Source organism: Engystomops pustulosus, chromosome 7 (assembly GCF_040894005.1).
Source record: "Engystomops pustulosus chromosome 7, aEngPut4.maternal, whole genome shotgun sequence".
NCBI lineage: Eukaryota > Metazoa > Chordata > Amphibia > Anura > Leptodactylidae > Engystomops > Engystomops pustulosus.
The window spans coordinates 76,674,597-76,692,909 of record NC_092417.1 but is presented as its reverse complement, the minus strand read 5'-3'; the positions used below and the strand labels follow the sequence as shown (position 1 = coordinate 76,692,909).

Sequence of the window (18,313 nt, the reverse complement as noted above, 5' to 3'; positions counted from 1 at the left end):
CCCCGCGTGGCTTACAGCTACAGTTAAAAGGGTAATTAGTGATAAAAAGAGGGGATTCAAAAAATATAAATCTGATGGGTCACCTGAGGCTTTCAGTACTTACAAAACACTTACCAAAATCTACAAAAAGGAAATCATATCAGCCAAAATACAAAATGAAAGACAGGTGGCCAAATATAGCAAAACAAATTCCAAGAATTTTCATAGTACATCAATGCGAAAAAAATGGGTCAGAACAGGTTGGACCCCTTTATTCTGAAAGTGGGGCATCGGTGATTAGAGACCAAGAGAAGGCGGAGATACTTAATGGAATTTTAGCTCCGTTTATACAATAGAAGAAAGAACTTGTGATGTGGGTGGTGCGGGTCATGCACCCTGTAATATACTAGACGGGCTGAATGTAGACATGATCCAATCGAAGCTCAATAAAATGTGTACAAGGCTCCTGGACCAGATGGGTTACACCCCAGAGTTCTTAAAGAATTGAGTTCTGTTATTGCTGTACCGCTGTCTAAAATCTTCAGGGATTCCGTAATGTCTGCCAATATATAAAAAGGGCTCTAGAACTTTGCCAGACAATTACAGGCCTGTAAGCTTGACTTCCATTGTGGGGAAAATATTGGAAGGTTTAGTAAAAGACTATATACTGGAGTATGTGACATAAAATAGTATAATAAGCGACAGCCAGCATGGGTTTACTAAGGATAGAAGTTGTCAGACTAACCTGATCTGCTTCCACATATGCTTGGACAGAGGAGCTACTGTGTATATTGTGTTCTTGGACTTGCAAAGGCATTTCACACTGTCCCTCATAGACGCCTGGTGGGTAAAATTAGGGCTATTGGTTTGGCAGAAATCATTTGCAATTGGATTGAAAACTGGCTGAAGGATCGTATCCAGAGAGTTGTGGTCAACGATTCCTACACGGAATGGTCACCAGTTATCAGTGGTGTACACCAGGGTTCTGTGCTTGGCCCACTACTATTTAATATATTTATTAATGATATAGAGGTAGGAATTAATAGCACTGTGTCTATTTTTGCAGATGACACCAAACTGTGTAGTGTAATACAGTCTATGGAGGATGTTCATAGGCTGCAGGGTGACTTGGACAAACTGAGTGTTTGGTCATCCACTTGGCAAATGAGGTTCAATGTGGATAAATGTAAGGTTATGCACCTGGGGGCTAATAATCCAAAGGCAAAATATGTCCTTGTGGGATTAAATCTGGGAGAGTCCCTTCTTGAGAAGGACCTAGTACATCATAAATTGAATAACAGCATGCAATGTCAATCAGCTGCCTCTAAGGCCAGTAGGATCTTGTCATGTATCAAAAGTGGTATGGACTCTCGTGATAGGGATGTAATATTACCCCTGTACAAGGCACTGGTTCGGCCTCACCTGGAATATGCCGTCCAGTTCTGGGCACCGGTCCATAAAAAGGATGCCCTGGAGCTGGAGAGGGTTCAACGTAGAGCCACAAAAATGATAAGGGGTATGGAGGGTCTCAGTTATGAGGAAAGATTAAAACAACCAGATTTATTTAGTCTGGAAAAGAGAAGACTATGAGGGGACATGATTCATTTATATAAATATATGAATGGTCCATACAAAGAATATGGTGGCAAGTTGTTCCATATCAAATCAAAACACAAGGGGCACTGTCTTTGTCTGAAGAAATCAAGGTTTAATCACCAGAGGCGACAGGGCTTTTTCACTACGAGAACTGTAAATCTGTGGAATAGCCTGCCTCAGGCGCTGGTCACAGCAGGGACTGCAAAGAGCTTCAAGAGGGTCTAGATGCCTTTTTACACCTAAATAACATTGATGGTTATGTTATATAGAATTGTTTCCCCTAAATCCCTTCCTCATCCAATCCCTACCCTGGTTGAACTTGATGGACATGATTTTTTTCAACCTTATAAACTATGAAATCCAAACATGGGTTAAAATAATTTATATTTATAATTAAAAACAATAGAATTATAAAAATTGTAGAAGAGCAGCAACAAGAACTGGCACTTGTGTACTAGAACTACTGGCATTAACTATTCTTGGCTTTTTAAGGGTTATTTTTCTGTAGAACGAAGTAACACTGTGGCTTGGATTCCATCATGCTGAATGTACCAGGGACTGCATCACTCCGAAGACAGCGCCGAGAGTCCAGCTCGTCTCCACATCCCGCACCTTTTTTGCTAACTAGAAAATAAAAAAACAGGGGGCAATGAACTGGGGTCTATGAATGAGGATAGTAAATGCTTCCCATTATTAGGACTCTTTGGTACCTGTAGGGTTGTATCTTCCTCAAAGCCAAATCCTTCTTTGAGTAGAGCAGTAATGTAGGCAAGATCCATACACAGGAAAGGGCTCTGGGATGTAAAGCGTTCCATATGGTCACATACTATGCAAGGGGACAAAAGATCACATTATAGGAGGTCACTAGTAATGAGAGCACAATTAATTCAAAATGGTGCAAAACCGTTCAGCCAACGCTTCTGCCCAGTATAACAGCATCACAAGATCTTAGAACTGGAGAATGTTTGGCTACACTGCCCACTGACTTTCAAAAATCTCTCCATTAAAAAAAAACATCCTTTTTGATATTATGATTAATACATTCTCGCTGAGCAGTGGCTTGGCCACTTTACTTTGTGTTTTTTGTAATGTGTGGGGGCAAAATATTAAGTAATGTGCCTATATATATATATATATATATATTATATATATATATATATATATATATAAAAAGTTCTGCACTGCTTTCTTGAAATCGAAAGTAAAGCCCCCTCCTTCAAAAATGTATTTTACCTCCTGAGGGAGTATGTGATCCTAACTCAAAGCTTCCATTCCAAAGTTACCAGACCCAAAATAGTTTCAGCATAGCTGGAGAGAGCCTTTGACAACAATACCCATATCATGCTACTGTCTTTCTAGCCTGACATCCAGCCTCATTTGTAAATCTATCCTCAGCTTCTCCTAACTGAGGTAAAAGCAGCTTCCCTCACATCCCATAATTCTGAGCTCAGTCTGAATCACAGTGATACTACTGTACAACACAAATGTGACCCTAACCTGACATTAAAATTCAATGTCAGTTTTACATCCATACTAAGGTGCATTACAATTATGGTGATCTACACATCTAAATTATTGTACACACTTGCGTATACATCTATGCAGTTTTACACAGACCTATAATCTAGAACACAGTACCCCCTGAGGAAGCGACTGCAAAACACGCGTCGGGGTTTCTGTGGTACATCAATTGTGTCCATCTCACTATGCAGCCGGGTTGGTATACAGGCGGTCCCCTACTTACGAACACTCGACTTACATACGACCCCTAGTTACAAACGGACCACTGGATATTGGTAATTTATTGTACTTTAGTCCTAGGCTACAATGATCAGCTGTAATGTGTCTGTAATGAAGCTTTAGTGTTAGTATTGATTCTTATGACAACCCAACATTTTTAAAATCCAATTGTCACAGAGACCAAAAAAGTTCTGGCTGGGATTACAATGATAAAATATACAGTTCTGACTTACATACAAATTCAACTTAAGAACAAACCTACAGACCCTATCTTGTATGTAACCCGGGGACTGCCTGTATTTAAACACTGTCTGATACGCACTAAGCACTTTTATTGTGTTTGTATACATGTATTTGATATATTGTCTGATCCGGTACTGTATTGATATTGCCACCGACTAAAACCTGTGTGTTTTTCATGTCGCTATTTATTTTCAGAGTTTCATTGCACTTAGCACTTTGCTCTAATACTTGATCAATATGCACTAGCTCTTTATTCATATGTAAAAATGGTTTCTTTGTAAGTTTGCAGTTTGAGTGGCCAATATAGGAATCTGATTAGTATCTGCTTTCAAATATGATTGACCGTTGATGTACTTATGTGATATGTGGATTGTTTTTTATGGGTTGATTTTAGTGTCGTGATGACCATACTATTGATATTTGTTGTATATGTTAATAAAATATGTATCCTTGATAAATCAGTTTGTTTGTGAGTCTGTAGATAGGTACATCTATAATCTAGAACAGCCTTATAACTACTATACACACTACCTGGATGTGTCGGCAAGCCTGTTCAGCAGATGCTATTACTCTTACCTCATCCTAGGACAGTGGTGGATGGGGATTACACACACGGAAGAAAGTTTTCATCCTGTGTATCTGACTGCTATGCTGACCCTCCTCCCCCCTTCTCTTCACTGATCAGACTGGCGATGGTTTAAAGAGAAGGTTTATATTCTGTGCACACTAGACTATTCTTTTTGACTGAGCAGCTTTAGGGGCAAGGTGCCCTGTGTGTGTGGGATTGTAGAAAGAACAGGAGCTCCTTCCTGTAGTCACTGAGCATAGTCGCACCCCACACCCTGCAGTCCATAGCCCATTTCTCTGTATGGATTGTTCTTAGCAGCTAGAATGTTAGTTTTCAGCTGTTGCAGCTATAGGAAAATCTTTATAGTTATGCTTGTATGCATAAATACTATTATGCAAATGCAGATTTTAGCTCATAGCTGTGGAAATGTGACCCAACTCAAAAACAATCATACAACAGACAGAAAGAGTCAGATAGTACTACCAGTAGTACAGACCACGGATGGAAAAAAGAGGAGAGACTCCAAATATAGATCAGTTTTACATAATTTTTGTGCATCTTGCCTATATACACTCACCGGCCACTTTATTAGGTACCCCTGTCCAACTGCTCGTTAACACTTAATTTCTAATCAGCCAATCACATGGCGGCAACTCAGTGCATTTAGGCATGTAGACATGGTCAAGACAATCTCCTGCAGTTCAAACCGAGCATCAGTATGGGGAAGAAAGGTGATTTGAGTGCCTTTGAACATGGCATGGTTGTTGGTGCCAGAAGGGCTGGTCTGAGTATTTCAGAAACTGCTGATCTACTGGGATTTTCACGCACAACCATCTCTAGGGTTTACAGAGAATGGTCCGAAAAAGAAAAAACATCCAGTGAGCGGCAGTTCTGTGGGCGGAAATGCCTTGTTGATGCCAGAGGTCAGAGGAGAATGGGCAGACTGGTTCGAGCTGATAGAAAGGCAACAGTGACTCAAATTACCACCCGTTACAACCAAGGTAGGCAGAAGAGCATCTCTGAACACACAGTACGTCAAACTTTGAGGCAGATGGGCTACAGCAGCAGAAGACCACACCGAGTGCCACTCCTTTTAGCTAAGAACAGGAAACTGAGGCTACAATTTGCACAAGCTCATCCAAATTGGACAGTAGAAGATTGGAAAAACGTTGCCTGGTCTGACGAGTCTCGATTTCTGCTGCGACATTCGGATGGTAGGGTCAGAATTTGGCGTCAACAACATGAAAGCATGGATCCATCCTGCCTTGTATCAATGGTTCAGGCTGGTGGTGGTGGTGTCATGGTGTGGGGAATATTTTCTTGGCACTCTTTGGGCCCCTTGGTACCAATTGAGCATCGTTGCAACGCCACAGCCTACCTGAGTATTGTTGCTGACCATGTCCATCCCTTTATGACCACAATGTACCCAACATCTGATGGCTACTTTCAGCAGGATAATGCGCCATGTCATAAAGCTGGAATCATCTCAGACTGGTTTATTGAACATGACAATGAGTTCACTGTACTCAAATGGCCTCCACAGTCACCAGATCTCAATCCAATAGAGCATCTTTGGGATGTGGTGGAACGGGAGATTCGCATCATGGATGTGCAGCCGACAAATCTGCGGCAACTGTGTGATGCCATCATGTCAATATGGACCAAAATCTCTGAGGAATGCTTCTAGCACCTTGTTGAATCTATGCCATGAAGAATTGAGGCAGTTCTGAAGGCAAAAGGGGGTCCAACCCGATACTAGCATGGTGTACCTAATAAAGTGGCCGGTGAGTGTATGTGCATACTGCAAGCAAAGTAGGACTGGCTAGAAAACCTATGAACCTCAACATGGCAAAAGGAATGACAACTAAGCTATACTTGGGCAAGTTCTCAGGAGTCACAGAACATACAGGAGTAATGTCAGGACAGAAAATTTACCTTCTTTGGCTTTTAGTGCAAAGTCTCTCACCGTGAGCTCTCCTCCATCTTCATAGACTAAAAAATATATAAAAAAATTTAAACAAATGTGTCTAAAGTAGTTCAAATATTCCACCCATCAAAGGACCATCTTACCAATCAAACTGGTGTCTACAGCTCGGTCATAGTAATAGGAGAAGGCATAAAAGGGTCTGTCTCGAATTTCATCAACTTGGTGAAACTTGCCCTGTAAGATTTGTAAGACCTCCGAATAACAGGCATCAAACCCTACTAGGCCTGAAAAGCAGAGGACAAAGTTGAAAAAGTGTTCATGAGAAAGCAGCACATCCACACATAACAGAGCTGGACGCATATATGTTGGGATACAAATCAGCAAAACAGGCATAGGGTGAACCGCAATATCTACTTATCACACATAAATAAAGACAAATTGCATTTTTGTATAATGGTTATTGACACTTCAGGTAAATAGGACCTAATAATATTTGGCTAAGGTTGACATTTTTTACATACATCCAGAGACTGTGTACCAGACTACACTGTTTTCTGACTGTACAGAAATGCAGTCACCTCTACTGTACAGATCCAGCAATATATAATGTTCGATAGCTGGTCTCCACTGCACAAAGCTCATCACTCCAGTTCCTGTCTGCTGTCCAAACTACATACTTCTCCTGGCGAAGGTTTAGCAAAATGCGCATATACTGACCCCCGGTGAGTAGCCCGTCACTGATTTCTTAGTATCCTTTACCCTGTTACATCCGGCTGTTCTTATTAATCTAATTCTGTATGAAACTTTCTTATAAGCACTTACCCAAAATAAATGTCATTGGGTGTTGTCACAAGGACGAACAGAATATTGTACTCTAGCATAGCTCTGATTGATATGCCTTTACATACATTGTGGTAACTATTATTTACACTTTTATTTGTTAAAGGACACCTGTCATCAGGTCTCTGTCACTAGTCCTGTCACCACTACCTGTTGAAGCAGCTCATAAGGATCCCATCCCAGCCTTTATCTGGCTAAAATCATATTTTCTTTATTGTGTAAATGAGGCTGGTCACATGGTCAGAGGCAGTGATGTCACCCCTGTTCCTCCTCCCCTCTCCTCCCCCTGCTCATGTCTGTGTGTAATGTATAGTAAAGCATTGCTAGCGTCTGGGCTTTATCTGCTGACATGTTCTGTTCTGCTATACACATGTGTGAGACACAGACATCAGCTACACAAGTACCTGACATTTGCTGCTATAACATGGCTGCATCCTGTTGCAGTTGAATCTCATACACATACAGGCTGCAGGGAGCGCCAGCACCAGGAGTGTCACATCATTATACAGGCGGTCATGAATAAGAGGGACAACTGAATATGATAATGAATCATTGGACTTCTCTCAGGTCATTTGCATACAGCTCTAGGAGCAATTGTTTAAAGGAAACCTACCATTTAGAATGGTCGGTGTAAGCAGTAAATACCGAGCACCAGCTCAGGGTGAGCTAGTGCCGGTACTTACTTCCGTTAGTGTTATAAACCGCGGTATCGCGGTTTTAACACTTTTTAAACTGTAGAGCAGAAGGGGCTTCGGCCCTGCGCACGACCGTGCACGCGCAACGTCTCCGTCATTTCCTATGGAGGCGCGCGCATGATCGTGCGCACGCAGCACTGAAGCCTGTTCTGCTCTAGAGTTTAAAAAGTGTTAAAACCGTGATACCGCGGTTAATAACACTAACGAAAGTAAGTACCGGCACCAGCTCACCCTGCTTACACCGACCATTCTAAGTGGTAGGTTTCCTTTAAGTTTACAGGGATGTAGAGGGACAATGAAGGATAGAAGCAATTTTATGGCAGATTATGAACATACATTTTGTTTTTGGGGTTAATTTTCTTGACAGGTTCTCTTTAAGTATATCAGTATTTTATGTAGTTTAAATATTTAAATTAAGGTACATTTTAATAATATGGGAAGAATATTAGTATATATGCTCACCATCAGACTGTCCTGCATATCTGTAGGCAATGCCAGCAAATGTCCATTCTCCTTGGAAAGCTGATGGGAAACAGTGACTCCGAAAAATCTGTTTCTGCTGAGCTGAAAGGCAATTACATATTTCCTTTGTGAGCTCTTTCGCTAAGACCAAAATGGAAAATATAAAGGAAGGACCACATCTCTGTCCTTGCTGGATTTACTTTTGGGTTTGGTTCAAAACTACCATGAAAACGACATGCCTATTCCCACACAACGTGCATTCATTCTGTCCTTTGGTTACCTGCAGACGCAGAGGCTCCGAGCACAGCCAGCCGAGCCGCCTTCAGACCAAGGCCCAGATAACTGCGTAATGTGCAAAGACAACTGTCAGAGCTACTCAATGCCCCTATCCCCAGGAACCTGTACCCTTCTTGGTGCCAGTAACATCTCTTACCTGTGTGTGTACAATCGGTAGGTGCTGTTAAATAACTCAAAGGAAGTCAGGAAGTTGCCAGGAGTCTTATCCAATGTGGCCTAAAAATACAAAAACTCAAAATGGTGAAGAGGATTACATCAAAGACTTACAACAGAAGGCAGGACAGCACTCACCTTAGCCAAAGGCAAGAACGTTATCTGTGTGGAGGCTCCACCTAAATCCAGGGTCCCCACACTTCGATCCCCATGTAACCGACCTGCAAAGAACATAATTGCATGTATAAAGGAGTCCACCATCCTCCGCTATAACTATTAGCATCATGTTATACGCCTCCTTATATGCATTGCTAAGTACCCAGCTATGTAAATTAGTAACTTTGTGTACCCGGGGCACTGATATTGCTCTTTGAGCACCACTCTGTAACACCCTCCTGGCAGTGTTTTAACACATGGTGGAGATGTACTGATGTGTCGCACAATAGACCAGTGCAGAGAAGAACTAGAGCAGTCTTCTGCTGTGCCACATTTATCACTGTGTCTGATGCTGAATGCGGAGTCTGCTATAGTGTAAGACAGTCCAGTTGTATTTGTCGGTCTAATTTTCTGCTGACCAGTTACGCACTGGCTTCATTTTTTGGTGCAGTGACTTTTCAACTGCAAGATTATGCCCATTGAGCTACTATATGTACAGGATTTGTCAGAGCAATGGGGGTCGTAGGCCTGATGCCCCCTGCCCATTCAAAGTGCCCAACGCACGGTGCGTTCACAGCCTCGCCACACCATGACCATGTCTTATCGAAGTCAATGGAGGTTGTGAGCTAGCCGTAATTTGTGTGGCTAGCTCACAGCTGCATATACCGTCATGTGCATGAGGCCTTAGAGTCAGGGCAGGCAACAGGTCATTTATTTGCCATCTTTTTAAATTATATACTTTAATAAAACTTGAGGGGGGTAGGCAACAATTTCATCCAATGTGGTGCCACACATTCCATTTAACCCTGGCCCTTTTTTGTTTTTTCATTTCCATTTTTGCACTTTTTTTCCCCACCTTCAAAAATCTATAACTTTTTATTTTTACACATAAAGAGTTCTGTGATGGCTTGTTTTTTTGCGTGACTGTATTTAATATTCCGTGCGGTGTACCGGGAAGCGGGAAAAAAATTCCAAATGCAGTGAAATCGGGGAGCGGCAATCTTATTGAAGCTGCCGGGGATCGACGGGATAACACCCGCAATCGGAAGTAGCACCGATCGCAGGTCGTACCAGTAAGTCTTTGCTGCATATTCTTACCAGCTATGGAGAGGGCTCAGCCCACACCCGACACGCATCATACTATTACGCCCCGCGTCGGGAAGGGGTTAAGTGCAGCGGTCGCGGAAAAAAGTGGAAAATACGAAGTAGGGAAGGAAAAAAAAAAAACGATGAAGATCGAACCTTCATATACTCCCCCTCCATTTTTTCCTCCTTATTGGTACGTCAGGAAAACAAAGGAAACTTACAAATTGCTGCTCAGTGAAAGGCCATGATCTCCTAGCGTGCTACCATTCTATGGACAATTGACACTGTTTGCCGAAGATTTGGTGATGTACTTGTGTTTTATGTCTTTTCACATTTTCTGGATATAAAGAAAGATTGATTGATATTGCTGACTCCGGTCATCTGTCTTTAAACGCTGATGTCTGTGTCTCACACATGTATATTAGGAGGATGCAGCATGTCAGCAGATAAAGCACAGACACCAGCAATGATTTACTATACATTACACACAGACATAAGCAGGGGGAGGAGAGGGGAGGGGGAACAGGGGTGACATCACTGCCTCTGACCATGTGACCAGCCTCATTTTCATAATAAAGAAATGATGATTTTGCAATGATTAATGTACCGTATATACTCGAGTATAAGCCGACCCGAGTATAAGCCGAGACCCCTAATTTTACCACCAAAAACTGGAAAATCCTATTGACTCGAGTATAAGCCGAGGGTGTAGTATACAGCCAGCCTGCCCCCTGTAGTATACAGCCAGCCTGCCCCCTGTAGTATACAGCCAGCCTGCCCCCCTGTAGTATACAGCCAGCCTGCCCCCCTGTAGTATACAGCCAGCCTGCCCCCCTGTAGTATACAGCCAGCCTGCCCCCCTGTAGTATACAGCCAGCCTGCCCCCCTGTAGTATACAGCCAGCCTGCCCCCCTGTAGTATACAGCCAGCATGCCCCCCTGTAGTATACAGCCTGCCCCCAAGTAGTATACAGCCTGCCCCAATAGTAGTATACAGCCTGCCCCAATAGTAGTATACAGCCTGCCCCAATAGTAGTATACAGCCTGCCCCAATAGTAGTATACAGCCTGCCCCAATAGTAGTATACAGCCTGCCCCCATAGTAGTATACAGCCTGCCCCCATAGTAGTATACAGCCTGCCCCCATAGTAGTATACAGCCTGCCCCCATAGTAGTATACAGCCTGCCCCCATAGTAGTATACAGCCTGCCCCCATAGTAGTATACAGCCTGCCCCCATAGTAGTATACAGCCTGCCCCCATAGTAGTATACAGCCTGCCCCCATAGTAGTATACAGCCTGCCCCCATAGTAGTATACAGCCTGCCCCCATAGTAGTATACAGCCTGCCCCAATAGTAGTATACAGCCTGCCCCCAGTATGCCAAGTGAATAAAAAAAACAAACTTAATACTCACCCTCCGACGATACTCACCTTTGATGCTCGGCACGGCTCCCGGTCCTCGGCGGTGGCTCCCGGTCCTGGCGGCGGCTTCCGAACCTCGGTGGCAGCTCCTCTCTTGTTTCTTCACTGGCGGCTCCCGGTCACTTCGCTAGCCGGCAGTCGCGTCCATGCGATCTGCGGGCGGGCGCACACTATGATGCGGCAGTGTCGTCGCCGATGACGTAATCGGCGGCGACAGCGCCGCATCTTAGTGTGCGCCCGACTGCCGGCTAGCGAAGGAAGCAAAGAGCCCGGGAGCCGCCAGTGAAGAAAGAAGAGAGGAGTGGAGCCGCTGCCGAGAATCGGGAGCTGCCGCCGAGGATCCGGACACCGGAGGGTGAGTATTATTATTATTTTTTTTTTTTTATAGTTGACTCGTGTATAAGCCGAGGTGAGGGTTTTCAGCACATTTTTTGTGCTGAAAATCTCGGCTTATACACGAGTATATACGGTATTAATTGACTAGATAGAGGCTGGGATAAATCCTTGTGAGCTGCTCCAAAGGGTAGAGGTGACAGGACAAGTGACACAGACCTGATGACAAGTGTCCTTTAAGCCCAGGTTGTTTCCCTCGCCACACAAAATCTGAGAAAAGACGCTATTATCTTAAATATTTTAAAGGAACAAGTATGGGAGTAGCATATAACAATTTTGGAACCAACAACATCTTAATCAGGGCTATTTTTCCTAGCATATTAAGTGGTAATTTTTTCCATATTTATATATATGTTTACTCAAAAGATCTATCATGGGTATAATTTTTAACTCAATATATGCCAAAATATCTAAAGAAACATTAATTCCCAAGTATTTCACACTACCTCCCTCTTCTAAGACCTTAATTTCCCTAGGAGATTCCTCCATTTTATCTATGGGTAAACAGACAGATTTATGCCAATTGATACTCACACCAGAAAAAAACACCATCGCCCCAAATTACCTCAAATACTTTATTTATAAAATCATGGGATCCCAGATATTCTCATGTATCCCACCCTGTTGGAACTTGTCTAATTTTACAAGATCCATGGCTATAGCAAATCATAGGGGTGACAAGAGGCAACCCTGCCAAGACCCTCTTATCAAAACAAATGGTTCTGATAATATTCCATCGACTATCACCCTTGCAGTAGCCCCTTTATACAATAATTTAATCCAGGATATAAATCATAGGGCAAAGCCCATTTTTTTCTGAGTTTTCCACAAAAATTCCACTCCAGAGTATCAAAAGCCGTAGAGGCATCAACCGTTGTCCAGCGTTGGAGGGGGTACGCTGCAGATTTAAATACAGGCAGTCCCCGGGTTACATACAAGATAGGGTCTGTAGGTTTGTTCTTAAGTTGAGTTTGTATGCAAGTCGGAACTGTATATTTTATCATTGTAATCCCAGCCAGAACTTTTTTGGTCTGTGTGACAATTGGATTTTAAAAATGTTGGGTTGTCATAAGAATCAGGATTAACACTAAAGCTTCATTACAGACACATGTGATAACTGTTACAGCTGATCATTGTAGCCTAGGACTAAAGTACAATAAATTACCAATATCCAGAGGTCCGTTTTTAACTAGGGGTCGTATGTAAGTCGAGTGTTCTTAAGTAGGGGACCGCCTGTACAATCCACGCAGATTATCTATCGTAGGAACCTCCTGAAATAAAACCCCTCTGATGTATCACCTCTCTTATATTTTTTTTTATTTTTCTGCCAGGACATGGCAAGCAATTTATTATATATATTTATAAGAGAGACTGGCCGTGTGACGCCATCCTAATAGTCTTATGGTACCAGGATATTAAATAAAAGCAAACAATAAGCATACAATGTCCCAGCATATAGAGATATTTTAGAGATACCATCTCTATATACTTTATATTTAGTGATTCTTTTAGCAGTTGATCCTGTGCCCTGTGGCTCCCTGGTAATGGCCCTGACAAAGTAAAACAGAGTTATTAAATAATATATCTTGTGTTAGGGGGTTGGGCAGTCAGGTGATGGGACTTTCCACATTGAGGGGTCATTTTGGCTGGTTCCAGGAAATAGCAGTGAGCCCTGTATATACCGGGAACTATGGCAGCGACACTTCTCTGTTTAGGGTGCATGAAGGCAGAGGATGGTAAAACTGGAGTGGTGCTCCAGGCCAAAAAAAAAATCTGGGTGTTTTTAAAAATAAAGGTTCTTAGCAATGTTACAACTTTCCCCCAACTATATCTACGGCGTACATATATCTCCAAACCATACCCAGAGTTACAACACGTGCATTCCTACTCTATCCCATGCCTGTGACATGCACACCCCAAACTCTATTTGACAACTATGATGCACTCATACATTAAAATCCATAATACTAGCCCTTCACCAAATGTACAATGCGGTAGTGGACACTTTATATAAGGAGATACCTGTAAGATAGTTGACTGTAATCCAGGCAAAGATCCCTGTAAAAAGAAGTGCATTTTATCAGATACCTGAGCATAGACTCATGGATGACATTCCCGGTCACTTCTAGCTGCTCTTGTCATTCAGCCCAACTTCAACAACAATTTAGACTACCGTATATACTCGAGTATAAGCCGACCCGAGTATAAGCCGAGAACCCTAATTTTACCACCAAAAACTGGAAAAACCTATTGACTCGAGTATAAGCCGAGGGTGTAGTATACAGCCAGCCTGCCCCCTGTAGTATACAGCCAGCCTGCCCCCCTGTAGTATACAGCCTGCCCCCAAGTAGTATACAGCCTGCCCCAATAGTAGTATACAGCCTGCCCCAATAGTAGTATACAGCCTGCCCCCATAGTAGTATACAGCCTGCCCCCATAGTAGTATACAGCCTGCCCCAATAGTAGTATACAGCCTGCCCCAATAGTAGTATACAGCCTGCCCCAATAGTAGTATACAGCCTGCCCCCAGTATGCCAAGTGAATAAAAAAAACAAACTTAATACTCACCCTCCGACGATACTCACCTTTGATGCTCGGCACGGCTCCCGGTCCTCGGCGGTGGCTCCCGGTCCTGGCGGCGGCTTCCGAACCTCGGTGGCAGCTCCTCTCTTGTTTCTTCACTGGCGGCTCCCGGTCACTTCGCTAGCCGGCAGTCGCGTCCATGCGATCTGCGGGCGGGCGCACACTATGATGCGGCAGTGTCGCCGCCGATGACGTAATCGGCGGTGACAGCGCCGCATCTTAGTGTGCGCCCGACTGCCGGCTAAGCAAAGAGCCCGGGAGCCGCCAGTGAAGAAAGAAGAGAGGAGCGGAGCCGCTGCCGAGAATCGGGAGCTGCCGCCGAGGATCCGGACACCGGAGGGTGAGTATTTTTTTTTTTTTTTTTATAGTTGACTCGTGTATAAGCCGAGATGAGGGTTTTCAGCACATTTTTTGTGCTGAAAATCTCGGCTTATACACGAGTATATACGGTAAGTAATATGTTCCTTCTAGGAGGTGACTATGACTATATTATGGCCCTCTGTGAAATCATAATACTGCATCATGACATCACAAGGTACAATTAAAACAAATAATGCCCTATAATGACATCAAAATGCCCACAATGACATCAACAAAGCTCCATTATAACATTGCAATGCCCATTGTACAATTCCCTATTGTGACAGCAGAAAGATTGATGAATAGATCTTATTGATGATATATCCGACATGGGCGTATTATGAATTTTATGGACACCTAAAATCTTGTTCTTACCTTCATCGGTTCCATCCAAGATGCTGACACTGTCCTCCGACACCAGAAAAGGAGATAAACGGAAGACTTTTCTGACCTAAAAACAAAAAGAGGCCCCCGCATGAGGCAAAGTCATGCCAGCAACCCCTAAGATAAATGGACAGTCAAAATCAAACCCCCTTGGATGACTTGGTATTAACCTACCCAGACATAATTCTACTTTCCTGTATGAACCCAATAGCAGCAGTCAAATGGACAGTTAAACAATAATAATTGCAACAATTCAAGAAAAAAATCCAAAAACCCTCCTGTTTTTGGACAGTTGACGAATGTAAAGATAGTTTGCAACCACACACCTATGGCCCTTGCCTGGACACTGTGTTCATTTAATTGAACCTTGAAAGTTATCTCTACAATATATTAGTATTCGGACAGCTCTCATACCTCCGAGAGCAGGGCCTCAGCCTGGTGTTCAGGAAGCAGTCGTAGTCCCGCAGTTGCTTTCAGCACCAGTGGTGTTTTCTTCCATTGTGTAGGGGGGATACTGCCTTGTGCTAGTTGAAGCAATGAACGGATAGACTCTGCACACTGAGGGGAATCATCACAAATTACCAAGGCAATCCAGGGAGCATCATTAGTATACTCAACACATGAAATCCAAATGTCAGACATTTATCTCATTGATGCTCCCCTCTAAGAAAATTCAGCTCACCTTTTCAGGCTGTTCAGCAAAAGCTGAAAGCCCCGGCTTCACAGACTCAAAAATCTCCCCATCAAGGTCTAGAGGAGACCCTAAAACATGGAGAACACCAGAATAAGATTATGGCAAACAGTTTGGACATGTGTGCTGCTGCTCCATTCACTGTCTATGGAACTGACAGAGATAACCGAGTACAGTGCTAGGCTATCTCCATCAGCACCATAGAGAAAAACAGAGAGATGATTGTGTGACCAACTTCTCCAGGGATTTTCAGGAACAACAGACCCCCATTCTTGTGATCTGTGGGGGTCCCACCACTGAGGCCCCCACTGATCAGTAAGTTATCCCATATCCACAGGACCACTTACCTTAAACTTAAAATTCACCACAGTGGGTGGACCCCTTTTAAGAGACAAGCTTGACCCGTACCTGCAGAGCTCTGATGGAACATGTAGATGTGAATTCTTGTCCCAGTGCTGCCCGCATCAAACACTATGCCATAGATTGTATTATTAGACGTGGGTGACGTAGTTTTCACATTATGAGTAGAAAATAGGTCCGATGAGCAGCAGTCAGGTAAAAAGGCCAAACATATAACAACAGCAGCAGAGAGCAAGCACTTCATATTCTCCCAGAGTCACACACCCTGTACAAAAAATATAAAGGCTGCTGTTTTATATGCACCCAATAAATACATAGAAGAATTATAGAGGACATCTGGTAAACTATATACAATTAGCATACATTATATTAAAGAAACATAAACATAAAAAATCCGGAAATATGCATACAGGGCAACACACAGAGTGAGTGAGTGAGTGGCAGGCAGGGAGAGTGAGTGATTGAGTGGCAGGCAGGGAGAGTGAGTGAGAGGCAGGCAGGGAGAGTGAGTGAGCGAGTGAGAGGAAGGCAGGGAAAGTGAGTGAGCGAGAGAGAGGCAGGCAGGGAGAGTGAGTGAGCGAGAGAGAGGCAGGCAGGGAGAGTGAGTGAGCGAGTGAGAGGCAGGCAGGGAGAGTGAGTGAGCGAGTGAGAGGCAGGCAGGGAGAGTGAGTGAGCGAGTGAGAGGCAGGCAGGGAGAGTGAGTGAGCGAGTGAGAGGCAGGCAGGGAGAGTGAGTGAGTGAGAGGCAGGCAGGCAGGGAGAGTGAGTGAGTGAGTGAGTGGCAGGCAGGGAGAGTGAGTGAGTGAGTGAGAGGCAGGCAGGCAGGGAGAGTGAGTGAGCGAGTGAGAGGCAGGCAGGCAGGGAGAGTGAGTGAGCGAGTGAGAGGCAGGCAGGGAGAGTGAGTGAGCGAGTGAGAGGCAGGCAGGGAGAGTGAGTGAGTGAGTGAGAGGCAGGCAGGCAGGGAGAGTGAGTGAGTGAGTGGCAGGCAGGGAGAGTGAGTGAGTGAGTGAGAGGCAGGCAGGCAGGGAGAGTGAGTGAGTGAGAGGCAGGCAGGCAGGGAGAGTGAGTGAGTGAGTGAGAGGCAGGCAGGCAGGGAGAGTGAGTGAGTGAGAGGCAGGCAGGCAGGGAGAGTGAGTGAGCGAGTGAGAGGCAGGCAGGCAGGGAGAGTGAGTGAGCGAGTGAGAGGCAGGCAGGGAGAGTGAGTGAGCGAGTGAGAGGCAGGCAGGGAGAGTGAGTGAGTGAGTGAGAGGCAGGCAGGCAGGGAGAGTGAGTGAGCGAGTGAGAGGCAGGCAGGGAGAGTGAGTGAGCGAGTGAGAGGCAGGCAGGGAGAGTGAGTGAGTGAGTGAGAGGCAGGCAGGCAGGGAGAGTGAGTGAGTGAGTGGCAGGCAGGGAGAGTGAGTGAGTGAGTGAGAGGCAGGCAGGCAGGGAGAGTGAGTGAGTGAGAGGCAGGCAGGCAGGGAGAGTGAGTGAGTGAGAGGCAGGCAGGCAGGGAGAGTGAGTGAGTGAGTGGCAGGCAGGCAGGGAGAGTGAGTGAGTGAGTGGCAGGCAGGCAGGGAGAGTGAGTGAGTGTCAGGCAGGGAGAGTGAGTGAGTGTCAGGCAGGGAGAGTGAGTGAGTGTCAGGCAGGGAGAGTGAGTGAGTGTCAGGCAGGGAGAGTGAGTGAGTGTCAGGCAGGGAGAGTGAGTGAGTGTCAGGCAGGGAGAGTGAGTGAGTGAGAGGCAGGCAGGGAGAGTGAGTGAGTGAGTGAGAGGCAGGCAGGCAGGGAGAGTGAGTGAGTGAGTGGCAGGCAGGGAGAGTGAGTGAGTGAGTGAGAGGCAGGCAGGCAGGGAGAGTGAGTGAGTGAGAGGCAGGCAGGCAGGGAGAGTGAGTGAGTGAGAGGCAGGCAGGCAGGGAGAGTGAGTGAGTGAGAGGCAGGCAGGCAGGGAGAGTGAGTGAGTGAGTGAGTGGCAGGCAGGGAGAGTGAGTGAGTGAGTGTCAGGCAGGGAGAGTGAGTGAGTGTAAGGCAGGGAGAGTGAGTGAGTGTCAGGCAGGGAGAGTGAGTGAGTGTCAGGCAGGGAGAGTGAGTGAGTGTCAGGCAGGGAGAGTGAGTGAGTGTCAGGCAGGGAGAGTGAGTGAGTGAGTGTAAGGCAGGGAGAGTGAGTGAGTGAGTGAGTGTAAGGCAGGGAGAGTGAGTGAGTGAGAGGCAGGCAGGGAGAGTGAGTGAGTGAGTGAGAGGCAGGCAGGCAGGGAGAGTGAGTGAGTGAGTGGCAGGCAGGGAGAGTGAGTGAGTGAGTGAGAGGCAGGCAGGCAGGGAGAGTGAGTGAGTGAGTGAGAGGCAGGCAGGCAGGGAGAGTGAGTGAGTGAGAGGCAGGCAGGCAGGGAGAGTGAGTGAGTGAGTGAGT

The 18,313-nt window shown here is 45.0% G+C and overlaps 1 protein-coding gene across 3 annotated transcripts in view; it reads right to left on the bottom strand.

Annotated features, from left to right (window-relative positions):
* Positions 1-1,732: 1,732 nt before the first annotated feature.
* The window catches only part of ENTPD5 (ectonucleoside triphosphate diphosphohydrolase 5 (inactive)), a 33,909-nt gene continuing 17,328 nt past the window's right edge, over positions 1,733-18,313 (bottom strand). For all 3 annotated transcript variants that reach the window (XM_072116891.1, XM_072116892.1, XM_072116893.1), the window contains 13 exons: positions 15,983-16,199; positions 15,566-15,645; positions 15,298-15,441; positions 14,875-14,950; positions 13,579-13,614; positions 8,639-8,721; positions 8,484-8,563; positions 8,331-8,392; positions 8,051-8,152; positions 6,197-6,337; positions 6,062-6,118; positions 2,286-2,401; positions 1,733-2,199 (listed from right to left, as the gene is read on the bottom strand). In XM_072116891.1, coding sequence (XP_071972992.1) covers positions 2,113-2,199; positions 2,286-2,401; positions 6,062-6,118; positions 6,197-6,337; positions 8,051-8,152; positions 8,331-8,392; positions 8,484-8,563; positions 8,639-8,721; positions 13,579-13,614; positions 14,875-14,950; positions 15,298-15,441; positions 15,566-15,645; positions 15,983-16,178 — 1,260 coding nt within the window. In that variant the 5' untranslated portion in view covers positions 16,179-16,199 and the 3' untranslated portion in view covers positions 1,733-2,112. The remainder of the gene's footprint in view (positions 2,200-2,285; positions 2,402-6,061; positions 6,119-6,196; positions 6,338-8,050; positions 8,153-8,330; positions 8,393-8,483; positions 8,564-8,638; positions 8,722-13,578; positions 13,615-14,874; positions 14,951-15,297; positions 15,442-15,565; positions 15,646-15,982; positions 16,200-18,313) is intronic.